Source organism: Mauremys reevesii, linkage group 6 (assembly GCF_016161935.1).
Source record: "Mauremys reevesii isolate NIE-2019 linkage group 6, ASM1616193v1, whole genome shotgun sequence".
Lineage (NCBI taxonomy): Eukaryota > Metazoa > Chordata > Testudines > Geoemydidae > Mauremys > Mauremys reevesii.
Genome location: NC_052628.1, coordinates 116,548,861 through 116,575,669, shown reverse-complemented (window position 1 = coordinate 116,575,669; position 26,809 = coordinate 116,548,861). Strand labels below are relative to the sequence as shown.

The following is a 26,809-nucleotide window of genomic DNA, read 5'->3' as shown; positions in this document are numbered from 1 at the left end:
GTGAGAGGCGCGCCAGGGATCGGGGGAGGAGGAGGAGGCTGAGCGGGGAGGGGGGAGGGGGCCGGTCGCTTCTCCCGGCTCCCCGGCCGCTGGCTGTCAGTGATGTGGAGACTGGGTTTGTGGTGGCTCCTGAGCAGGGTCTGTCTGCTGCTGCTGCCGCCCTGCGCCCTGGTGCTGGCCCGGGTGCCCGGCTCCTCCTCCCACCCGCAGCCCTGCCAGATCCTCAAGCGGATCGGGCACACGGTGAGGATCGGGGCGGCCCACCTGCAGCCCTGGGCGGCCCCCTCCCGGAGCAACCGCGGCTGGAGCTGGGGGGCGCGCCATGGCGCCCAGCTGGGAGGCGCGCCGGAGCCCGCTCCCGGAGCGCAGGGGGAAGGGAGCCGGGGGAGCAAAGCGGGACGAAGTGCGCACAAAGCAGCGCAAACTCCCCGGGCGAGCGGCTGGCAGGGCGCCGGGATCCAGAGGCAGTGGATCGGGAACAGGGCGCAGCTGGGCACCGGGAACCCGACTGGCAACGCGAGCGGAGACCAGGAGCTGCTGCTGCTGCGGCCCAGGGACGCGCTGCTCTCGGGGGTGGAGAACCTGAACCGCGTGAGCGGGCTGCTGCCTTACAACCTGTCCCTGGAGGTGGTGATGGCCATCGAGGCCGGGCTGGGCGACCTGCCGCTCTTGCCCTTCTCTTCCCCCAGCTCCTCCTGGAGCAGCGACCCGCTCTCCTTCCTGCAGAGCCTCTGCCACACCGTGGTGGTGCAGGGGGTCTCCGCCGTCCTCGCCTTCCCGCAGAGCACGGGGGAGATGCTGGAGCTGGAGTTCATCTCCTCGGCCCTGCGCATCCCGGTGATCAGCATCGTGCTCCGGGAGTTCCCGAGGGAGAGCCAGGTAAGGGCCCCGGGGTGGTGCGTTGGGGATGGGGCCAGGGGCAGTGAGGGGGGGTCCACTGTGAATCGAGCAGGGGATAGGGCAGCTCGCCCTGCCCCCGACAAACTATAACTATCCAGCGCCTCACTCCCGGGGCGTCCCGCAGAGCCGCGGGGTGTGGGCGGGTCCCAGGGGGCGAGGCGCCCCCCGTAGCGCGGATCAGGACAGGGGTCTGGAGTGAGCGGGCGCAATGGCTCCTCACTTCAGCACCACGGACAACGACGCACCGAAACGGCTGGCTCAGGCTAGCGGGGGGGAGGCCGGCCAAACTGCTGCTGCAACCTGCTCTGTAAATACCCCGGTGCGGGGCAGCCCCTGTGCACTCAGCGGCTTCACGAAACAGGGGAGCCCACTTTCTAAAATAACGTTTCCCAGCAGAGGGCTCGTCTGATGCGCAGCTCTTTTTTTTTCCCATGAAGGGACTATACATAGTTGGCAATTTCAAAACATGCGTCAGTAGAGTCTCTCTCTCTCTCTATGTTGTAGGCGAAGCAGCAGCCACCCCTAGATTAAGGTTGCCTAACATTTTTGTAGCACTCTAGACTTCCTTCAAGCAGGCAGGCACAGTGCTCTTTCTATTCAATTTGTTCCTGAAGAACATTTCCTACTGTTCTGATCCATCACAAAACCAAACAAAGTTATCAATATAAAATATGCAGCAGAGGCCCTCAGATTTGTTAGGTATCTATCTCAGGCTGCCTGGCTTCGATGTTTGGATTCCTAATGTATCTTGGAGTGGGTTGGGAGCCATGAAATGTACTGACAAATGCAGAACACAAGTTCTAAAACACCTTATTTTCCACCTCAAGGCAGACCTTTGTATTGCTGTTGGATGCCCATTTAACAACCAAAGTATAGGGAAGCAGACTTTAACTGAAAGGAAAGTGGACGGTGGTGCCCTTCAAGTGGATCTTATCCCATCAAGAGCCAATATAGGAGAGTAAAGGGTTAAAAAGTCAAATATAGCAGAGTGAAAAGGGAGAAGCCACTCCAAAATTGAACTGGTTAATCACAAATATTGGCATTAGAATGATAAAGGTAGAGACCATATATAGTATGCCCATGCCCAGAACACTCTGTGATGCTGTGGAATTCACCCAACAGGAATGAGGGAACTCGGTGGTTTCAGAAATTTCATCATGTGCCTCTAGTTGCATATTTGAATGACTAAATATCTTTAAAAAATCTGACCTTTTGTCAAATTCTACATTCCTGGAGCTACTATCACAACAACAGAACATGGTATCCTATTCATTGCATCAGAAAAGTCATTTAGATTGAAAACTTAGAATTATCCCCCACCACACACAATGCTATATAGAGTAAAACATGCCATTCTTGTCCAGCTTTCTATTCTCTATGCAATATCTAATGACTAATGTATTCTGATAATAAAGCTAAACATAATTATTACCAAGGAACACTGTTTACTTCATGAAGTTCTCCCTAAATAGTAATCGTAATATTATCAGGAAACTGTAGCAATTTACAGATAGCATTGGGCAAAACAGATCAGGATTTATTTCATTTTAATATCAGTGCAAATCACACTGAAGTTTTGACAGGCCATTAATTTGGAGGCAGAAGTTCTTGACCAAAGATACCAAGAAACTGAGTCTTGGATAGCATTCTTCTATGCAATATTACATGGAATGTTTACATACACTGACAAAATAGTTTACCTTCCAATCCCAAGATTTCTGATTGCCATTCACCAACTTTTCCAGGGAGATGACTCATAAGCATATGGTCGAAAATGAAATCACTCTACAAAATTGAGTCAGTGGTATGGAGAGAGTATGGATATATAGGTAGTGTTGTTGGAAGTATGTGTGAGGAGGTTGAGTATTTTTGTAGCCATCTTCTCTGAATTTTCATACTGAAAAAGTTTGTTTTAAGGGTGAACTACAAATGAAGCATCAGCTGTTCAGTTTTACCAAGATTTATTATTAAAAAGAAACCTCACAAAACCATGCAGTGCAGTAAAACAAACAGCTAAAGAGCTTCACAGGGAGTTCTGTGTGGAGATGACACTCTCAGAGATGGATATAGCAGGAGGGGACAAGGAGACATTATGCCTTTCTGGTTATTCAGATATACACTGGTTCTGTGCTCCAGCAGGTTTCTCTAGTATCTGATATCAAGGCATGGGATATTTCGGGGCACCACTGGGCAGTGGGAACCAACTGATTGTGGCTTTGGTGCATCAAAAAGGAAAATAAAGATACATTTTTAGATTAAATGGCGAATCCCTGCTAAAATGGCAAATTTGGACGTACAGCAGATGCTGCTGCTGCAGCAAATGGAATTTTGACATTTAATTTGCAGTTCAGTTGTAAAATCAAGCTTACGATTAGAAAAGGCTTTGTAGTGTCAATGGCTACTGAGTGCCAAATGGCATGACCTTACTGGGTATGTGGTACCTTCAGAAGTGATATCGACCCACAAGTCCCAAGCAAGTCTGAGTGCTTGTGAGTAGGCTGGCATTTGCAGAAGTGGGCATAGGGAGAAGGCAGTCTTCTGTCATATATAATAATCAAGGAGATGTTTCCAAAACAGAAGTCATTGTTGGCAAAGTAGTAATGCCGTTACAATATTTGATAGTTTTAAAACTACATCATCATCCTAAATTTGTCTGAATCCAAATACTTAAGTTTATAAAGGCTCTCTCAATACCATACAAAGCTGACACTATTTCATTTGCTTTAATGTTCATTTTCTCCCATCCCACACAGTTTAATATTAAAATGTTATGAAGCATGCCTGTTGTAGACAAAGATATGAAGGAGCCTTTTTAAAGGAGGGCTTTTGATTGACCTCCAGCTTCACATGCAAAGGGGTGTTCAGTTGATTCTTGCTTTCATCCAACTCCTGCTGAGTTATTCTGGTTCAGGAATACTTCCTACATGTACACTATTAGCACTATGGGGCCTGATTCTCATTTAAGCTAAGGTCTCTTTAAGCGTCCAGAGTAGTGTTGAAGGCCAAAGTAACCAAGAATCAGGCCCTGTCTGGACAGCAACCTGAGAATTTTTAATCCATCTTAATGCGAACTTTGAAGGCACAGCAGGCATTTTGGTCATACAAATGTTGTTTTGTATCTTTCCTGTGTTAGGCGGAAGCTCTTGGTTGTGCAATTGTCTACCATTAAAAGTAGGAATATGTGTATTTGCTCTCCTGTGTTTACTGCTTCAGAACCAAAGCCTCCTCATAAGCTCAGGGTTAGATCCCTTCATTTTCCTTCAACATTACATATGTGTTCCCCAGAAACAGTGTGATTCTTGTTTTTACAATGTGCACATTCTGCATAGGGATGTGTGCAGTACCAGCTATATGACTGCTAGAATTTCCACAGTCCACTGTATTTACAACTACAGTCCCGCTGTCTATAACCTTTGAGTCAATAAAGGAAGGGACACCCAATGGAAAGGTGTCCTTGTTTGTACAGTGTTTTTTTTTCAGTAGGTGATTGGACAGCCCTTGTTTAGAGACTAGGAAACCAATATTGGCATCAGTTTGGGAAGTAATATTTTTTCTTTCTATAGTTTTAGCTCTTTGGTTTCCTTGCTTAATGCATTGACTCCAAGTGTAATTTTATATATTATTACACACCTAATCTAACTGGAAATCCTCCACCTCACAATGTGACCTACAGATTAGCAGATTCAAGAGCCTATTTAAATCATTTATTTGGCATTTCAGCCTTGTATGTAACATAGGGTGGTTTGACTCACCGTATTCCCTGTGTCAATAGGCTTTGTACTAGTAGAAGAATTGGATGATGGATGGAAAAATATTGCATGATTTCCTGTGTGTGCTCTATGACTTCAGTTCATCCAGACTGAAGAGAATCCTTTTTCAGAATCAACAAGCACTGTCGCTAAATTTCTAAATAAACATTTCAAAATGAAAAGTCAAAATGTTTCATTTCAGAGATGTCAAAACAAACTGACTTTTCTGAATTTTTTCCCTCCCATATTTTATTTCACTGAAATGATTCACTCAATTGGACCCAAATTCACAAATAGTTTCATTCAACCAAAAAAAAATCCATTCTTTTGTCAAACAAACTAGTCGCTGAAAAAAACAATGCCCATCTCTAAGTGTAAGGGACTTTCGTCATTGAATATATACAGATTAATTGTCCAAAAGGCCAACTCATGCTCATGTCTGCCTCTCTCTGTAGGTATATGTGGATAGCATATTACTAACTGTTGAATGGAAAAGATAGAATTATCAATAATAGTGCAGACGTTCAGTAAATATTTCTGTTTTGAATTTGGAGAATAAAAACAGATAATTTAGTCATATCATATGATGATGAGAACTTGCTTTCCATTCCACTAGTATCGTGGGACAATGTTAAATGGCAGCTACTCAAGTCAGACATGTTAAACCAACAGGTCCAGATAATTTGCATCCAAGAGTTTTAAAAGCTGATGAGCTCGCTGGACTGTTAATTTTGATTTTCAATAAGTCTTGGAACTTTGGGAAGTTCCAGAAACCTAGAAGAAAGTTAATATTGTACCAATATTTTTAAAGGGTAAACAGGATGACTCGGGTAATTATAGGCCTGTCAATCTGACATCAACCCTGAGCAAAATAATGGGAGGAGGGGTGTCACCAGGAGACTGCCACTGCACCCCACCTCCAAGCATGCACTGCTATGCCCAGTCCCAGTCAAGGTGGTTTATTCGTTTATAGCAAAGTTTAACAAGCAAACAGAATGCAGCCTCAATACCTGACCCCTGGGCTTCAGGGCCACCCCTCCCAGGGATCTCTGGTTTTCCAGCTCCTGGCAGCTTCCTTGCCTCCTCCAGCTCTGCTCCCTTCTTGGAGTCACAGCACTTGGTCCGGGGACCCACCACAGTAGTTAGGCCACACTGGAGTAGGGCTCTGCTGACCAGGGCTAAGCCGGTATCAGTCCTTCCTTCCAGGGCTCCACTTGTCTAGGTCTCTCCTCCCAGTTGCCTATGAGCAGCCCTTTATAGACCCAGGTGTATCTGAGCCCTCTTTTAATTGGCTGGATTGGGCTCAGCCCATCCACAGAGACCAGCTCCCCTGTGACAGGTGGATATGGGACTTTATTAATAAAGAATTAAAGGAGGATGATATAATTAATGTCCAACAACATGGGTTTATGGAAAATAGAGCTTGTCAATCTAACTTGATATCCATTTTTTTTATGAGACTACAAGGGTGATTGACAAAGATAATAGTATTGATGTAATACCGGTAGATTTCTGTAAGGCATTTCACTTTACGCTCAACATTGTGATTCAAATACTAGAATGATATAAAATTAAGATTTTTTTGGACTAACTTCTGTTGATGAGAGAGACAAGCTTTCAAGTTTACACAGAGCTTTCTGTGTAACCTCAAAAGTTTGCCTCTCATACCAATAGAAGTTGATCCACTAGAAGATATTACCTCATCCACCTTGTATCTCTAATATTCTGGGACCAACATGGCTACAAAAAACATAAAATTAACATGGCACATATTAAGTGGATAAAAAGCTGACTAATTGATAGGTCTCAAAATGTAACTGTAAACAGAGAACAGGTGTGTTTCTAGTGGGGTCCCACAGGGATCAGTTCTTGTCCCTATGCTATTTAACATTTTTATCAATGACCTGGAAAAATACCCACAAAATTACCACTCGTAAAGTTTGCAGATGACACAAAAATTGGGGGAGTGGTAAATAATGAAGAGGACAGATCGCTGATACAGATTGATCTGGATCTCTTGGTAAACAAACAGTATGCATTTTAACGTGGCTACATGGGAACAAAGAATGTAGGACACACTTACACAATGAGGGACTCTATTCTGGGGAGCAGAGACTGAAAAAGATTTGGGGTTCATGGTGACAGTCAGCTGAACAAGAGCTCCCAGTATGACACCTTAGCCAAAAGGACTAATGTGATCCTTGGATGCATGAACAGGAGAATCTTGTTGTTTAACCTCGTAATTTGGTACTGACTTAACTGCTGCTAGAATACTGTGTCCAGTTCTGGTGTATACAATTCAAGAAGGATGTTGATAAACTTGAGTGCTTTCAAAGAAGAGCCACGAAGATGATAAACAGATTAGAAAATATGCCTTATAGTGACTTAGCTCCTTGAGTCTATTTAGTTTAACAAAGAGAAGGTTAAGTGGTGACTTGATTACTGTTTAAGTAGCTACATAGGGAACACATTTTTGATAATGGGTTCTTCAATCTAGCAGAGAAAAGTACAGCATGATCCAGTGGCTGAAAGTTGAAGCTAGACAAATTCAGACTGGAAATAAAACAAAATTGTAACAGTGAGGATAATTAACCATTGGAACAACCTACCAAAGTCATGGTGGATTCTCCATCACTGACAATTTTTAAATCAAGATTGGATGTTTTTTCTAGAAGAACTGCTCTAGAATTATTTTGGTGAATTTCTATGGCCTGTATTATACAGAAGATCAGACTAAATGATCACATTGGCCTTGGAATCTGTTAATCTAATTATATATGTGCACCGTATATTGGTAAATGCACGCCTGTGCAAAATGTGAAAGTGCACGTTCCAACAGGTTGAAAGATGATGCTGAACTTTTTGATGTGTTCCCATGTATTTGCTTTATTGACTCTCACTTGAAATGAATTACCAGCTTTGAAATGTTGAGGGGGATGGTAAGTGAAGAACAGTTCCAGCAGCCACCTGGAAGGTTTCCATTTGGCATTGCACTGGAAAGATTTGATCTGCAGCGTGCTGGCTAATTAACTTTTATCTAAAAGGTTTCAGTCACCTGATTCTCAATGGCTGCAGTCAGCAGACGGGGGGTTGAGGGAAAAGGCACAGGTGCACCATCAGCCACTGCTAGCGACTAGTAAACAGAGAAATTACTATGAGCGGCTGATCATTATGATGTGGGATAAATCAAATGTCAGGACATTCAGAAGTGGGCATTGCTTCCCCTTTCTCACCCATGTATTTTATAATCATTGCTGTTTCTTACCAGCTTTCATCTGTGATAATATTTTTCAAGCAGCTTCAGAAACTATTTAGGATGCATTATATAGGGTATGAATATGCTGCACAAGCATATTTCCCTAAAGGCCAGTTCTTGACTCATTTAAGGAAGAGAGAGACATCATTGCCCACGGCTTTATATCTGAATACGGACTCAAAAACAAGATAGATTTTCAAGAGTAAACAAGTGTTTTTATTTAAAAGTGGAATCTCATTTATAAGAAGATAACGCTATAGGATGCAGCAATTAATAGCCAGAGGGATCAGCTATCTTTTGCATGCAGACTCTTTCAGTCATGCTGTTGAAAACAGTTGCATCCCCTCATTTTAACGGCCTATTTACTCAAACAGATTTTTCATCTGGTTTGCAAAAATCGGTATTATTTTGGCTCAATTCAAAGTTTGCTGATTTTCCAGTGGGGATTTTACATGAAAGCACAAACTATTTATCATTTCTTCTGAGCCTGTGAACTTTACTAATATTTATGAGTTGAAAAGCTCACCATAGGAAACCATATGTTTATCAGGCTCTTTACTGTATTGAGTACATAAGCTTAGTTACATAGGAAAGATAAATATAAACCTGGACGTGTTGCTGTCAACTAAGTGTCACTCTCTTTAGAAATTATATTGCAATTATCTTAGGTATAATTTATCTTTTCTTTTCCATTAATACTGGGAAGTTAATTTTTACTACAATATTGGAAGGGAAATAAAGTGAAACAAAGCTTTTTCTTTCAATGTCCTCATTTTAAATGGCTTACAATGATGAGAATGACATTAAAACGAACATCTTACAAGTGAATTAATAGACACTATTAACTGTCTTAATTAATTAATATTAGACAAAACCACATGTATTTTTAATGCCAGAATCTTAAAACTTGCACAATGGTAGCAAGTATACCCAGCAATTTATTGTTATTCCCTGGGGTTTGGGTGGGGGGAGAGGAGAATTTGCTTTGCTCGGGGATAATTTTTAACCTACGCTCTATTTTCCCAGCCATTTGACAACTCACACATGAAATGCATCATCCCTCTATCTGGCCCTCAGCCCATATCTGGAATTCCTGCTAATGTCAGTGGGACTCTGGTGCCATAAATGATGGTAACACTATGGTCCCAAGATTTGTTTCTCTCTATTTTGTGAAGCTATTTATGCAGTCTCCTGTGCAGATAACCTGTTGCGGTTCTGGGTTATTTTCCAACCATATGGAGGAACAGATCAGGCAGTCCTTGCTCATGCAAAACTCCCACTGGCATAATGAAATTGCAGCTTTCTAGCACTTTCCTTCTTCAAAGATTCTAATGCTAGTCGTCCTTGAGGGACACAGGATACTGAGCTAGGCAGGCCTGTGGTCTGGTACGGTATGTCAGTTCACATGTTTTCTCTCAACAACGGATGCAAGGCCAAGGCCAAAATTGACTGAGTAATCCATGCCACATAGCCACAGTTGGTTTTCAAATCCATTAGCAGAGAAAAGGTCAGTATTTAAATAAGATACTTTCAGCAGTCTCCTTAGTTCTTGAAACTTAAGCCATTTACATTTTTTCAAAGTGAAACTTAAAAATCAAAATGCAGCATTTATGTTTGTTCCTCAGAGATTTACAGGAGAAAAAACTCCTCTTTTAAATAATCAGTTCATTAAGTGCTCTGATGTGAACAGTAGCTATACACTAGTCCCACAAATAGCCTGTCACACTTTATAATGCTCTCTGGCATCCTCTGATTAAAGACCTTGCAGTGGCAGCAAAGCCAAAACTGTCATTTATTCAATCATCTCTGGGACCACTTTTTTATCAGTATGAATTATTTGCTTGGTATTGGGTACTTACATGCCTGCTAAAGTAATTAGTGTTGTGCTTTCATCCAATTATACCCATAAGATCTCTTTAGTGAATGTAATCCTTCACACAATATTTATTACATTCTCGCTATGCTGCATTTTATTCCATGTTATCTTTCACCATGCAAATATTAAATTGTTCAGTTATGAACTGCTAATGGGAAAGGATTCACTCCCTAAATACATATTTATATGGCATTAAAAAACAAGCCTGGGGATCATCAGGAGCCAAGAAGTTGTACAATCATGACCCTTTGTATCCGTGTGATTTTATTTTGTTGTTCTCTTCCCTTCTGTTTGTTACACTCACTCATTCCATCTTGTCACACAGTGTCTGGTTCAATGGATCACAGTCCTCATAAAGGCCTCTAGGAACTAATAATAATTAATTAACAAGACCTGATTTTCAAAGTCCTCAGCACCCACAATTGAGATCAGATTTTCAAAAAAGCACTTAGGCACTAAAATAAGCCAAATTTTAGTACCAATGAGACAGAATGTCATGTCTTCCCCCAACATATCAACAATGCATACATAATAGATGTGTAGTTATTTGCAAGTGAGGTGTCATCTTTGGATATTTAGAACTTGTGCAATATTTCTTCCTACAAGCGCAAACTGCAAATTGATATCCATGGTGCAACCAATGCAAAGTGGGTGCTTATCATGAAATAGATATGTGGATTGTTCAAGAATTGGACAGAGTTGCCCAGATCATATTACTCTTGTGATCATTTCCAGCAGCACATGTTAAAAGAAGAGTAAGCAAAGAATTCACAATGAATAATTTACCCAGTGATTGTAGCCACTTTTTCTGTTTGCGAAATATCTGAACTATTTAACTTTATGGAATGATCACAAACAGTTCTCTGCAAGAACAGACAACGGCCCCAATCCATAGCCCATTGAAGACAACAGGAGTCTTTCCATTTAGTTCACTGGGTTTTAGATTGGGTCCTATTTGAGATGTGTTGGTTATTTGGTTGGTCAGATAAGTCACCTGATATCGTTTCTGTTCTCTGATTGGATGAGTGCAAGGACTTTGGGAATACGTGCATCTAAAATTTGGTTTGTGAATACATGCGCACTCTACTTTGAAATTCGCTTTCTGTGAACATCTGTCCTTATAAAACTTGACTGCCCAAATGTTTATGGAAAGCAAACAAACAGGTACAAGCACGGCTGAAGTGAATTTATTTAAACATTGAAATGAATATTTGCTGTTTGATTGTTGATGTATTTACCAGAATAAATTAATATATGCTGAAACTGTAAACCCTTTTGGGCAGAGACTGTCTTTTCATGGGCTTACAGTTGTTAGCACGTGTGGTCTGGAAGTATTACTTCAATACAAATAAATAATAATAATTGTTTAATATATTATTCAACCTTAAGTTTGAATTGTCATCTACCATTTTCTCTACTTTAAAGCTACAAGAATTTTAATACAATTACTCTTTAAAAAAAATAAACACTAACCCTTTGTCCATCCCATACGTCTTGATTCTAATCCTTTTATTCACGCAATTAAATCCAGGGTGATTGGAATTATAATAAATATCTTTTTGCAGATTGCACCATTGTCAGTTATAATCCCAGACTATACATTTAATAACTATTTGGGTAACTGGGAACTTGATTAAGGATGTGATGGGGAGTAGAAAAGAAAATGCAAAGTGGTAATGGATACTTTTGAGGACTTGAAACAGAAGCTTTGTACAAACGAATAATATAGATCTAAAAGAATTGAGAAATGAGTGGGCCAACAATGGAGACCAAGGGTGGTCCAGTGATTAGTGCACCAGCCTAACGGTTGGCACACCTGCAGTCAACTCCTTGCTCTGCCACAGACTTCCTCTGTGACCTTGGTCAAGGATTTTAATCTCTCTGTGCCTCAGTTCCTCGCATGTAAAATGCAGATAATGTTGCCCTACTTCCCAGGAGTGCCAAGAGGAAAAAAGACATTGTTGTGAGGTGCTCAGAGTCTATGGTACTGGGACCATATAAGTACAGACCACAGGAAGATCATCAATTTAAAGGCAGCCATTTCATTTTTGAAAATCTGCTTGTCATGGGGCAGGACTCACCCCTGCGGCACCTCCTGCTGATCATCCTGGGAATTAGTGTTTCCAGCCTTTGGAGTGCCCTCTGCAGGCTGGTGTCCCGCTTACCACTGGGCCCAAGTCCCTCCTGGACCCCGGTGCCCCTTTCAAGCCAGGGTGCTGCCCCCTGGCAGTACCCCCACAGATCTGGGTCTCCCCTCCCTAGGGAACCCCCAACCCTCTATCCCCACCTTGCCTCAGTCTATGGCTACTGCCAGTCTCGATCTAGCCCCCGTTCCCTGGGGCAGACTGCAGTGTAAATGCCACTCATTACTGGCAAGGGGGGTTTAGATCTGCTGCCTCTCCCTACCCTCGGGCTGCCCTCTGCAAGCCCAGTACCTCTCCGGCCTTTAACAAGGCCTGCAGCCTTGGGGGTTTCCAGGCTGGAGCTCCCCCAGGTCCTCTAGCCTTCCCCCAGCCCTGCTGCACGCTAGGTACCCTGCTCAGCTCCCCAGCAGCCAGGCCCTTCTCCCTCAGCAAGCTAGAGAGAGACTGTCTGCTCCTGGCCCACTGCCTCTTATAAGGGCCAGCTGGGCTCAGCCTTTCCCCATCCCTCCCCAGCCACAGACCACCCCGCTACACTGCTGCAGAAACAGAAGATTAATCTGTTGGGGCAGGGATCATTGCCTAAATTTCTGTGTAACTAGGAGTTTGGGGTGCCTCATTTTGGAGGTCCCAACTTGAGACTCCTGAAAAGCCCTGATTTTCAGAGAGCAGATGCTCAGCAGTTTCTGAAAATCAGGCCCTTTTAGGGTGTTTCAAGTTGAGCGCCCAGTAACCACAGGCCTAAATTCACTCATCATGTTTGAAAATGTACACCCATGTCTTTGTATCTGTGTGTCCACCACCTAGCACAACGTTGCCCTGATCCTGACTGGGTCCTTTGCATACTACTCCAATAATAATTTGCATTATTTATTACTACTACTACCTATTTCTTATCTAGTGCTTTTCCTCAGAAGATCTCAAAGTGCTTCACAATCTTTAATGTATTTACCCTGACAAAACCACTTCAAGGAAGGGAGTTATTACTAAATATTTCATGTGGCGGAAGAAGCAGCAGAGAGTAAAAAGCCTTCCTGCGGCTATAATTCTATCTTTGTTCTCCCGGGCAGGATCCCAATTAATGAAAACAGGGATTCTGTGCATACAGGGTGGAATATGAGTGGGCTTCCAAGGGAGATTGTGGAATCCCCCTCATTGGAGATTCTTAAGAACAGGTTGGACAAACACCTGTCAGGGTGATCCAGGTTTACTTGGCTCTGCCTCAGTGAGGGGGCTGGGCCAGATGACTTCTCGAGGTCCCTTCTAGCCCATATATTTCTATGATTCCCTGATGCTTGGTCTAACTCCCTGTCTTCTTTTCAGCTCCACCAGCACCCATCCAGCTCTGCTGCCTAGGGTGGCAGGAAAGAATGCTGAAAGCCCACAGGCAGGTCCTGTTACAATACCTAGTTCTGTGGGAGAACTTTTTGTGCTGCTATGGAGTGGAGAATGAGTCAAGCTGGAGGTAGGGCAGGGGTGGCAGATCCCTGACTATACCAGCTATTCCCTCAGAATGGAAATAGGTGTGAGCACAGTCAACACTGCGCACCCTGTGGCTGCAGTAGCAGCTGGAGTGTGGACCGGAGCCTTGTTTCCGCACGTTTTTGCATTGGCTTAACCAAAGGGTGCATTTGTAATTGATTTCCTTCAACCAAAGCAAACCATTATGGGGTCAGCACTCTCCCACTGATTTACACCTGGTGTACATCAAGTTCGTTTAAGCTAAAGTCCTCGCAGCACCAGGGGCAACCCTGGCATGAGCTTGCACCACTGCCTTCTCTGGCTGGTGACTAAATGTCCCAGTTTTGCCCACAGTTGGTGGCAGTAGATCAAACTATTCTGTTTATTAGTAGTAATGGTTTTAAGTGCATTAAGCAGGGCATTTTGTAGAATGCTTAAATTCTCCCGCCAAGCTAGCTGGTAAAATGCTATCTAGAATTTGTTGCTGCAAGGCAGTGCTGCATACTCATTCTTTTTTCAACATCCAGGATGAGGTGAGGGATTGGGGACACTGCCAAATCTAACTTCCTTTCCTGGAAGACTGATGCAGAATGTCTTATTCAGCGGACAGAGGCATGAGTATGTGGAGGATCCAAATTGAAATTGGGAAAAGTGCCCAGGGAAATATATTTTTGTTTGTCTTCTGTATTGCAGTTTCTCCAACTCCTGAAGCAGTAATTTATCCAATAGAGGCAAATGTAGCTTGGCTCATAGGTTACTGTCAAATTCATGGATATTGTTGCTCTGTCGTCCCTTTCTTTCAGTTGCCAGGGAGCAGAAGGTGCTTCTACACTCCACTTACAGCCAGCCAGTGAGTTAAAAAACTGTAAGATATTTTTGCGCATATAGGTTCTTAAGCTGGGTTCCTCGTGATCCATTGTGATCGGAGTCATTGTTATTATTCATCATTTGTGAGAACCTAAGCAGCCACGATTCTTAATGAAAATGTTTGAGAGGCCTGATGTTTTCACAGATTTTGTTACAGACCCATTAAAACAAATTCTGGGATGCATTTTTTCATTATTTGTTATTCTCACCAAAAAAAGTCATGCAGTCAAGGACGGAAAAAAAACCTGATGGCATGTGACTTACATGACCAGTCACGCATGACACAGAGAACAATAAATACTGAGCAGGTAATAAAACCTGTTTTGCAAACAATCCAGCAGCTGGCAATTATGTGTCAGAAATGCTTAGTGAATATTTATCAAAAATGAATACATTTGCATAAATCAGGAGCGTGTAAATCAGTGGGTGTAAATTAGCACTGCTCCACTGTCCTCAAGAGTTGGGGCCCAGATTCTACACTGCTGTGCATCTCGTGGTCATTTACACCAGTGCAAAGAGGGAATAAATCGTTGCCTTCCATATTGGATCATCAAAAAGAACAGGAGTACTTGTGGCACCTTAGAGACTAACAAATTTATTTCAGCATAAGCTTTCGTGGGCTACAGCCCACTTCATCGGATGCAGCCCATGAAAGCTTATGCTCAAATAAATTTGTTAGTCTCTAAGGTGCCACAAGGACTCCTGTTCTTTTGGGGGATACAGACTAACACGGCTGCTACTCTGAAACCTGTCATATTGGATCATGTTTCACACCCCGCTTGCATTTATATTAATGACTACACAAGATGCAGGGCTACCGTGATCTGTTTACCAAAAATAGGCTAAAATTATCGCTGCTACTATTATTTCGTGTACTACTGTAGTGTTCAGAGACCTCAGTCAGGATCCTAGGTCAGTTGAGTAAGGTGCTGTAGCGTTAGAGACAGTGCCCCTGCTTGGAAGAGTTTGTAATCTGAGAAGAAAAGCAACATGCAAAGTGTCTCCCCCTCTCCTCCCAATCAAATTCTGTGTGTATATTTGCTATTTTTAAACTTTTCAGATTGATAATTATATAAATAATATTGACTTGCACTCACTGTGCCTAAGCCTAGCCATTAAGTATTGGCTGATTGCCTGTAGGTGGTGCTAAACTTGTAATGAATATTTTTGGAAACCAAGGGCCAGATCCTCAGTTGGTGTAAATCATCATTGATCCATTAAAGTCAATGCCAAGGAACTGGTCCAAAGAGATTCTAACTATATTGATGGGCATGATGTAAGTACCTACCTGTACTGGCCTGAATGAGACTAGGTTAGATAGAAGGAAGGAAGTCAGTGGCCAAACTCATCCCTGGTGTACCTGCATTGATTCATTTGGCCCAGTGGTTTGAAAGTATTTTAATTCATTGTAGCCAGAGTTTAGCCAAATCAGACTTTGAAGCACCATTTGCTGAAAGGTTTTGTAACTAGACCAAATATCTCCTACAGCTTTCTTAACACAGCTTAAATAGTAATGCAATGACATGTATTGCAGGCATAATAATTTTTAGCATTTATAGTGTTTCACATGTACAAAGAGCTTTGCAATCATTAACTAATTATCACAGCATCCCTGTGAAGAAGGTACATATTATTGTTTTACATATAGGTAAACTGAGGCACTGAGCCATTAAGGGACTTACCAAAGGTCACACAGTGAGTCAGGGTCATCAGTGGAACTAGAACTGAAGAGTCCTACCACTCATTCCCATGCTCACTTCATTAAAGCATGCCACCTATCTTTAACATCGTACCCACAAAATTAAGATTAAATCCTTAAAGGCATTAACTACTGGCAAATAAAGACTCTCTCTTTTAACCTGCCATAGTAGTTCCTTTCCAGAGCGCCCTAATGCAATAGTAAATGCAGATTTTTGCATGGAAGGACATGCAGCGCAAAGGCCCGTATTTCCAGATCAGCTTGATTTTTCACCGTGAAGCCATCATTTACATGGTTACTGCTATTTGCTGGCTCAGGGGGGCGATAGCTGTAAAATACTGTGCAAGGGCAAAAATAGTTAATGAGATGTTGATATCGTGCCCAACACCAAAGGTTTTTGCCAATATGCACAACAGACAAAATTACTTTTACCGACAGGCAATTTTGTTTACCGGTATTGGCCTCCGGGACAGCTATATATTTGTTTGACTAAATATGAATGAGTGTCCTGCACTTCGTCCCTCTTCCCTCCCCTCACTTTACCTGGGAAAGGAAAGCTAAAAGACTCTTTAATCTGAGCAGGAGCTTATTTTTGAGGAGGAAAAGCGTCACCTGGGAGTCCTCCCTTCCGACCTGTAGGAACGGCACTAAGGGGTGAATTTGAGGAGGGAGTAGGCCACAGCCATACCACAAAGCAGTCTTTGTGGGGAAGCCGCCCTGTCCACCACTGGCAATTTTTCACTATAGAAATTTCAGCCTGGTTCTGTCTTGGTGGGGAGACAGGTCCTGGTAGGAAAAAGTCTGAGGCCATTTCCACTTCCTCCAGGGGCAGTTGCAGGAATAGAGTGCTAATGTCATTGGGCCAGCACCAACATCCTGCTGCTGCTAGCACAAGCATCCTGCAAGTGGTCATGTCAGACATCATCACCAATGTCAGATGAGAGGATACATGGCCCTATCCGTGTGGGCTATTGCCTTCCCGGAGTGCATTATGACGTGTTTACCTTTGGTCAAAAACAGGTGTCATGTAAAACATACCTGGGGCTAGATCCTCAGCAGGTGTCAATCAGCAAGGATTGGGGCCCAGATTCTACATTGCCGTGCACCTCATGTGGTCATTTACACCAGTGCAAAGTGGGAATAAATCATTGCCATTCGTACTGGGTCGTGTTTCACACCCCACTCACACTCACTTTGCTTGATATTAATGACTACACAAGGAGCATGCGTGGCCCTTAAAGAAAGTAGAGATACCCATTTACACCAGCTAGGACTTTTTGTAGGTGTGGATCATTTGTCCTATAGCTTTCCTTTTTAAAGCATCCTTTAAGGTGGGGACAGAAATGGTCTGATCTCTGATTCACATTTTCCTCTTGCGTATTATAAACAGCATTAGAAGTAGCCGTTTAGTTGTGCATACCACAAGCCTTGGGCTAAACTTTGATTTATACCCCCACACAATCCTGTTTAATCTCATTGCAGAATATTTTACAGTCAGGAAGACTGATTTCAGAAATCCCAGCGTTCAAATGACTGAAAACGCTAGCGTCTGCTGAAACAAATGTCAGTTGAAAGAATATTGCTGCTACGCTTTCCTATACAAACAGTTCCTTTACATTAGTCTGAAAATAATCCACAAAATACTCACTGCTTATTTCAGGCAATATTTTATGCAACGAGCCAGTGTGTCCAGTGGTTTGAACAGGAAACTGGGAATTAAGAGACCTGGGTTTGGTTTCTCATTCTGCCAGAGACTTGTTGTGTGATCTGGGACATGCCACTTGACCTTGCTTTGCCTCTGATTCTCCCAACTGCAAAATGAAGATAATATTTACCCCACTTTGTTAACCAAGGGTTGGGCATTCTTAGAATGAAAGGCGTTATCTGAAGTGCTTATGTAGCACCTCATACTCTGCAACGTGTTTATCCTGGGAGGTCAGGCAGTGCTATTATCCCCATTTTACAGATGGAGAACTGAGGCACAGAGAGACTAAGTGGCCTACTTCCACAGGAAGCCTGTGGCAGAGCAGGGATTCGAAACTAACACCCAAGTCTTAGGTTAATCCCTAAGCACTGGGCCATCCTTCCTCTCTCCTCTGTATGTGTACAGTCCTAGATCATCATCATTACAACACTGCTGATCACAGCCTCTCGGGTTTTGATAAGTACTTATTGGAAACTGCTTTTGTAACATGCTCAGGGCTCCTGGCAGAGGCAAATCTCTCATTGACTACAGGGTCATGCCCGGATTCCAGAATCCCAAAGCAAGTTTCAAATATTACTAAAAACGATCCAACTTACAAACATTCAAATGTGCTGATATTGTGTCCCCTCGTGTTTCTGTCATAGTGAATTAATTTGGGCTTACGTAAGAAAAACTTGTGAATGATGATTAAAAATTAAAAGTGAATACAGTAACTCCTCACTTAACATTGTAATTATGTTCCTGAAAAATGCAACTTTAAGCAAAATGATGTTAAGCGAATCCCATTTCCCCATAAGAATTAATGTAAATGGGGGGGTTAGGTTCCAGGGAAATTTTTTTCACCAGACAAAAGACTACACACACACACTCACACACACAGTATACATTTTAAACAAACAATTTAATACTGGTACACAGTGATGATGGATTATGAAGCTTGTTTGAGGTGGAGGAGTGAGAGGGTGGGATATTTCCCAGGGAATGCCTTACTGCTAAATGATGAACTAGCAATTGGCTGAGCCCTCAAGGGTTAACTCTCACGCTCTACAAGGCAGCACAAACAGGAGGGAGGGGATACAGCATCAAAGACAGAGACAGAGACACACACCGTGTGAGAGAGAGAGAGAGATGCACATTTCCCCTTTAAGTACACTGACCCTACTCTTAAGTACACTGCCTTGTTAATTAGATCAGCTTGCTGAGACTGCAGCTGCTGCCAGCAAACCCCCTCCATCCTGAGCCCTGTCATGTGTCCCCCTGCTCTATGGAAGATGGGGTAAGCAGGGTGCAGGAGCAGGCAGGAGGGGGACACCCTGACAGCCCCCCACTTCCTCCCCTCTGCACAGCAAGCAGGAGTCTCGGGGAGCAGCTCCAAAGCAGAGGGCGGGAGCAGCACGTGGCAGTAGGGGGAGGGACAGCCTAACTGCCGGCAATTGATAGCCTGCTGGGTGGCTGCCGCACAGGGAACTTAGAGGAGCAGGGAGCTGATGGGGGGCTGCTGGTCCACCCTGGTTCCAAGCCCCCACCAGCTATCTGCAACGGGCTGCTCTTCCTGCAAGCAGTGGACAAAGTAGGTGGCTGCCAAACAATGTTAGAAGGGAGCATTGCACAACTTTAAATGAGCATGTTCCCTAATTGATCAGCAACGTAACAATGAAACAACGTTAACTGGGACGACTTTAAGTGAGGAGTTACTGTATAAGTTACCAGCCTGCACTGAAATATTTAAAGGCTTGATGATGTTGTTTATAGGTTATAAGTCCTAGGCCACGTAGTTGATGAATACAACATATAGAACAAGGAGCAATGGTCTCAAATTGCAGTGGGGGAGGTTTGGGTTGGATATTAGGGAAAACTATTTCCCTAGGAGGGCGGTGAAGCACTGGAATGGGTTCCCTAGGGAGGCAGTGGAATCTCCATCTTTAGAGGTTTTTAAGGCCCGGCTTGACAAAGCCCTGGCTGGGATGATTTAGTTGGGTTTGGTCCTGCTTTGAGCTGGGGGTTGGACTAGATGACCTCCTGAGGTCTCTTCAAACCCTAATCTTCTATGTTTCTATGATCTATATAGCCAGATCGAGCTCTTTGAGGAATAAAATGAGAGACTGAAGGCAATTATTTTCTATCCTGAAGTAATGAATTGTATTCAGAGGAACAGATCCTGCAACCTTTCCTCATACGAGCAATCTCCCACTCAAGAAAGGAGCCTGATTGAAGCTGGTGGGATTATTTATATCAACAACAAATGCTCAGCTCAGTAAAAGTTGTAGGAGTGGGACTCTGAAGTTGGAGTAAGAAATAGGATTTGGTTTTAATAAATCCTGTTGCCAAAATAAGTTTGGGGTTAACTGAAATGGAAGAATTTGAATACTGTAAAATAGAACATTAAAGAGACATGAAGGAATAGCGCATACGTACATGGCGAGCTGTGCACTGGAAATTAGAAAAGAAGAGAGGCTCAACAGTTGATGTCGTTCTAGTGGATCTTTGAAGCAGGCACAGAGTGCCATCTAATGGCCCGTCAGAATGAAATGTCAGGGCTAGAGTCGCGCACTTAGCTCACTGCATGAATTGTTTGACTTTATTTAATAATGTTCGAGTCCCAGCACGGCTCAATATTGTTGTGGGGATCGCAGAACATGTATTTGTGAAAGAAAAAGGAAAGTTCATATTTGTCACATCATTTCTGCCAAGATCCGTGTTGCTCTGGTTTTCAGGATGGAAGCTAACAACGTTCTAGTTCTTTGCTGAATGTCACAACAGTCCCTGAGGGTAACAGTCAAAGAAGGGGTGAAATTCTGCCCTTATAAGTGGGTGGCAGGGGCAGCCCTGGATCAGCTCTATAGTCACTCTGTTCCCTTGGGCAGATAATTCCTTTTTCCTCATTGCACAGCCCAGTTACTCAGCCCGGGCACAGGTGATGCCCCTGAGTTTTCCAGCATGGTGCTTATTTTGCCCTTGTGAAAGACTCAAAATGGGACACCCACTTTTTAGCTCTACATGATGCAAAAGCAGTTTATGAAGGAGATGAGACAGGATTAACTACTGGGGTTTTCCTAATGACAGTCCTTGAGCCATTCATTTTTAAAAACCACGTCACTTGGCTTTTAAAGATGATGTTTCAAGCATTTGGACTTTCCACCCCCAGCCAACTGTAACTCTTATTGCTAATTTCCCAATCATCTAATTAAATCCTTAGTGTCTTAAATAAAAACTTCTAGCTGGGATTTTAATGGTTGTTCCTGATTTTATGCCAACTATACAAACATAGTGTTAACCCTTGGGGCAAATGGCTGATGCTACTGTAGTGGGTCCTGCGCTTTTTCTTGGTGTGGTGGGTCGGGGCGTCACCCTGTGTCCCTGTTGTTGGGTGCCGAGGGCTCCACTCTAGTGTCCCGGGAAGGTGGGAGAGGAAGAAAGCAGGGAAGGGGTCAGGGTCCGCTCCCTACCCTGAGTCCAGCCCCTTCAGCTCCACGGGCTTCTTACCCTCTTCCCTCTTGGGTAGGGTTATCCTCAGTCCTCGATGCTAGGAGGAGTCTCCCTGCTCTGCTTAGGCAGGGTCCTCTGGTCTTCCAGTTCACAGCAATACCCCTCCAAACTCTAGTCACCTCTCCTTCTCCCCGTCCCTGACTGGAGTAGGGGTTTTTATCAGGTCTCTGACAGGGCCTTATTTGGCTACAGGTGCTCCAATTGACCTGTAGTGACCTTTCCCTAGCCTACAGGGAACCAGACCTTGATCAGCCTAGGGCTTATACACCTCCTCTTGCCCACTCTTCAAAGACCAGTGGATGCTGTCCAGGGTTCTCTGCTCGGTGTCCCCTTCTGGTTCCCTAGTTTTGGCCCTTTGACCCCCACACCTGTTCCTGTTTTTTCCTTCATTGTCCCTCGTAATCAGTTGAGTTCCCGGGCTCAGTGGGTCCTCCCCAAAGGCTGGAATTTCAATAGGACCACTCTCCCACTGCTCCCTGGCCCTGCTGTAGCACACCTTATTGTCATGATTTAAATGTGTATCCTCAAAAAGATGAACTACTACCTTCAGCTGCCCTGCACTCATTTGAGAGCTAACAGATCAGACTTTGCAAGCTTAATTTTTTTTATTTAGTTTCTTTTTGTATGCGATATTCATATACAATGAAATCCATCTGAAGGTAAAATTCAACCAGTATAGAATGCCCATATAATGCCACTAGAACACTGGGCTTCGAAATGAGGTAGGGTGGATGGTCTAACACAAGCCATTTAGGGTGGGAATCATTTCTTCCATACAATGCGCATGTAAGCCAGCACTGGAATGCAGCTACCACTGTGTTTCACTGTACACAGCAATATTGTGCATTGCTTTAGGACTACAAGTGAAGTGTCATATCCATTTGATATCAAGTTGGATTTAAATAGGCAGAATCCAAGTTGTAATTTGGCCAAGACATTGAGGTCAGAAGTACCTAAATTCTTGTAGAAATTGCCGTGGGATTTCAGACGAGCACAAGTGGTTAGGACCTTGTTTTTACATCTCAAGTGAAAGATGATACCTGCGGCAGGGTCTTCCTGTACTGTGACCCCAAACATCATTTTAAAACTTTGGTTCAGTACTGAATGAGCAACACAAGTGCCACCGCCCCCTGTAGCACCTAAGTATCCTTGACTCCAATGACCTGGCTTGATTCTACTGAATTACAGCACAAGGCGGAACGGCTTCAAGGCAATGGTTAATACAGTGAGATAAAGCCATTTGGTTATGAAGCCACATCTCAGCACAACAGCGCCCATTATAGGGTGGCATAGAAAGCTATCGAGTTCATTTTTCCACATAGAACCAAAAATGGCTTGGGGTATGTCTACACTACCCACCAGATCGGTGGGCAGCGATCGATCCAGCAGGGGTTGATTTATCGCATCTAGTCTAGATGCGATAAATTGATCCCCGAGTGCTCTCCCATTGACTCCTGTACTACACCTCCACGAGAGGCGCAGGAAGAGTCAACAGGGGAGCGGCAGCAGTCAACTCACTGTGGTGACGATACCGTGGTAAGTCAATCTAAGTTCGTTGACTTCAGCTACATTAGTCACGTAGCTGAAGTTGCATAACTTAGATCTATTCCCCCTCCCGCAGTGTAGACCAGGCCTGAGAAATCAGCATGATTTCTCTTTCTTGTTTTCTGCTGTTTGTGTTTACCCAGAATACTTCTCTCCTAGGGTTAAACCGCTAACCCAAACTGCAGGGTTACCCAGGCCCCGTTGCACTTGTGAAACAGTAACACTCTGCAAGGAAATCCTCTCCCCTTTGCCTCCTCCCTACCCCATACACATTCAGGCAGAAGGCCCACGTGCACAGTGCAGTTCTGCTGTGCCGGAGGGTAGGGGTTGGACATCCGTTTTAATGAAATGGTTACAGCATTTCACGCTGAGAAACTCAGCGAGAGGGGATGTTGCCAAGTGGCATACGGTGGAGCAATTCTCCCCAGGAGCTTCTTGTGCCCCAGTAGAGAAATGTGAAGACAGGGAGCAGGCAGCAGATCTGTAAGTAAGCAAACCCTGTGATCATTCATCTTCATCCCAGCAGAAGAGATTTGGGGTAGAGGCTCTGAGCAGCTGCAAAGACCGCAGCAGTGGCTGCTGAATAGCTTTTACTGACACTCTCCACCGTTGGGCAGTCGATTCCTTCCCCACCTCCTCCTGCAGGACTCAGCACAAAGGCTGCGTCTTCGGCCTTTCTAAAGATCCGTAATCGTTTCTTTGCAGCAACTTAAGTCAGTCCTGCCATCCCTGCACCCATTAAAATCCCACCAGCTTCCATGGGCATTCCACACGCTGGAAGGGTGGGATAGGACTCACCCAGCAGTTTGTTAATAGACGTTGGAAATTATCTCCCCTTCATTCTTGCTGTCTCCTGCAGTCAGGCTCCGACAGCTCTCAGCCTGGCAGATGCAATTATTGCCTGTAACACAGGCTCCCCGAGTGCCCCAAAAGCACTGCGGTGGTAGCAACAGCATATTGCGCACAGGAAGCAAATGTCCTGCTGGCTTAGTGGTCGGGGAAGGTCTTAGAGTAAGACTAAAATTGTTCCCTTCTGTCACACATCTGACCCCGTAAAACCCTTGATCCCCACAGGTGCTTGAACCCCCTGGCTTGAAGTGGTTCCCATCCTATACTGGGTTTACAGTTTGGTTCAATGGCTCTCAGCACCCCCTACTATAAAAATTGTTCCAGTCCCCCTGCCATTACCCGAGTATCACATTTTGCCTCCTGGCACTTGATTTACTTTCAAATGATTTGACAGTATTTTATATCCAGAATATGAAAATACAGCCAAACTAATGAGGCATTTCCTCCGAGCACAAGCATGGAACCCACGCTAAATGTTCAACCTTAACTGTTGGCCTAGTGAAGAAGATGGGCACTGCAAACAGCATTTCAAGAGTCGCCAGTAAAACCGACCAGCTGAGGAGCACGCGACTCCCAGGAAGCTAGCGGCAGAGCTCTGAGTTAGCAGCAATCCATGTTTCCTTAAGAAAAGGATTACAGCATTGCAGGCCATGGCACATATTCCCCCCACCCCAAATTTACAGCAAGGCAAAGAAGTAGTAACTTGGTTGACGTCAATGTAGTTGCACTGGTGTAAACCAGGATGACGTCAGACTTATTATCCCTGTTACAATAGTACCCAGAGTCCCGAAATGAGATCAGAGCCCCACGGCGTTAGCCACAGCACAAACTCCTGAGGCACAGGGCCAGCTCTGATGAACTGTCTAAACAGATAAGACACGCAAAGAATGGGAGAAAGGAAGTATTATTATTCCCATTGCATGTATGGGGGAGTGAGGCACAGAGAGATTAAGTGACTTGCCCAAGGTCACACAGGAAGTCTGTGGCTGAGCAAGGACTAGAACCCAGCTTTTTTTTAGTGCCAGTACAAAACTTTGGCCACAAATCAAGTGTTACTTTCTAGAGTCAGGCTCCCTAAGTTTAACATAGTAACGCAGTGTGTTACATGCACTTTGGGATCATACTTGCGTTTGGTGCTGATATGGTATCTCTCATCTAAAGTGTTTTATAGACATTAACTGCCTCATAGCACTTCCATGAGGTGGGTAACTATTCTTAGACCCATTCTGGAGATGAGAGAAAGTAAAGCACAGAGAGGTGATGTGACAGGCTCATGATTAGGGCCCTACCAAATTCACGGTCCAATTTGGTCAATTTCACAGTCATAGGATTTTAAGAATTGTAAATTTCACGATTTCAGCTATTTAAATCTGGAATTTCATGGTGTTGTAATTGTAGGGATCCTGACACAAAAAGGAGTTGTGGGCTGGGGTCGCAAGGTTTTTGTAGGGGGGTTGTGGTACTGCTACCCTTACTGCTATCCTTACAGCCGCAGAGCGGCGACCGCTGGCTGGGAGCCCTGCTCTGAAGGCAGAACCGCTGCCAGCAGCAGCACAGCAGTAAGGGTGGTACAGTATGGTATTTCCTCCCTTATTTCTGCATCAGAGGGGTAGCCGTGTTAGTCTGGTTCTGTAGAAGCAGCAAAGAATCCTGTGGCACCTTATAGACTAACAGATGTTTTGCAGCATGAGCTTTCGTGGGTGAATACCCACTTCTTCGGATGCAATTGAAATTCTTCGGATTTCTGCGTTGCTGTCTGCAGAGCTGGGCCCCCATTCAGTAGCTGCTGCTCTCTGGCCGCCCAGCTCTGAAGCAAGCATAGATGTAAGGAAGCAATACCGCGACCCCCCTAAAATAACCTTGTGACCCCCCCTGCAATTTCCTTTTGGGTAGAACCCCCAATTTGGGAAAAGTTGATCTATCTCGTGAAATCTGTTTAGTATAATGTAAAAGCATGCAGAAGACCAGATTTCATGTGGGAGACCAAATTTCACGATCCGTGACACATTTTTCATGGCCGTGAATTTGGTAGGGTCCTACTCACGATCAAATGCAGTGTCACTGGCTCCGAACAGACTGGAAACTGACTGCAATAATTCCGACTCCCGGGTCCCTGTTTTAACCCCTCCACAATGTGTTCTCTCCAGATAAATAATTGATTGAAACAGAAATACAAACAGCCTAATTCTCCTCAGCCTTTCACTTGCTGTGCAAGATTATAATATTCTAATATTGTAGCGCTTGGCACTCACTTTCCACACAAGAGTCACTATGTGCATGGGAGATTTAAAATACACTTTAACAATAAATCTACTGTTTGTTAATTGTAATGGCATATATTGGGGAAGAATAGATATCATGTCTCACGGCATCTTTATGAAATTTCCCTCTGTCATTGACCTTTAAAAGTCTTTCCCGAACAAAGAACACCTTGAAGTTTTGGAAGTAACATTATTTATTATAATCCGTAAGTGGCAATGTGGATAAATAATGGATCTAACTTTCCAAAAATGGCTGATTGTTCATATTTTTGGCATGTTGTTTGACCTTGTGTGGAGCTTTACATATTCAGATTAGTTTGGTGCATTTGTGTGTAGTCTTTAGAACTGCTGAGCAGCCCTTAGGCGAGATAACAGTTTGGTGCAAGGAGAAATCATTTCTGAGATGAATTCAGACTAGCCCTAAATTAGTAGATATGAGGTTGTTGTGTTATCTTTTTTAAACAAACAGTAGATACCTTTTCAAGATCTGGTTACATGTGCTTCTCGGCCAATTGACCAACTCCTTTTGATGCAGGGATCACAGGAACTTTAGCTAGTCTAAATTACCGCCTCTCAGAAGCTTTAAAAATGCCTTTAACAAATATTTCAGCCATTATTTTTGAGCTCTTGATTGCTTAACACACTGGGCTAAGTTATGCTCTTAGTCCCATAGGTATATATCACCAGTACAGACAGGGAGTGGCTGCTCTCCCCACTTCTTCAGTGGTGGGGACCACAGCACATAATCTTGCCTAAGCGACATCCTGATCATGCAAAGGGCTTAACTTTAAGCATATAAGTGGGCCCAGGGATCCCTCTTCCAAGCAGTCTGCCCCAGAGAATTGAAAGAGAATAATATTTGCTGTGCATCATTTACACCTAGTTAGCAAAAGAACGTGGGTATCTATACTTTTAATTACACTAATGTAGCTTGAAGTTAAACATGACTTAAGTGCTTTGCTGGAGTAGGGCCTTAAGGCTACGTTAATAGGAATTGGACAAGGCCCCAAAGTC

The 26,809-nt window shown here is 43.8% G+C and overlaps 1 protein-coding gene across 1 annotated transcript in view; it reads left to right on the top strand.

Moving 5' to 3' along the window:
* Window positions 1-102: 102 nt before the first annotated feature.
* Window positions 103-26,809, top strand: part of GRIN3A (glutamate ionotropic receptor NMDA type subunit 3A) — an 88,655-nt gene continuing 61,948 nt past the window's right edge. Inside the window, exon 1 of the mRNA XM_039542946.1 lies at window positions 103-879. Coding sequence (XP_039398880.1) covers window positions 103-879 — 777 coding nt within the window. The remainder of the gene's footprint in view (window positions 880-26,809) is intronic.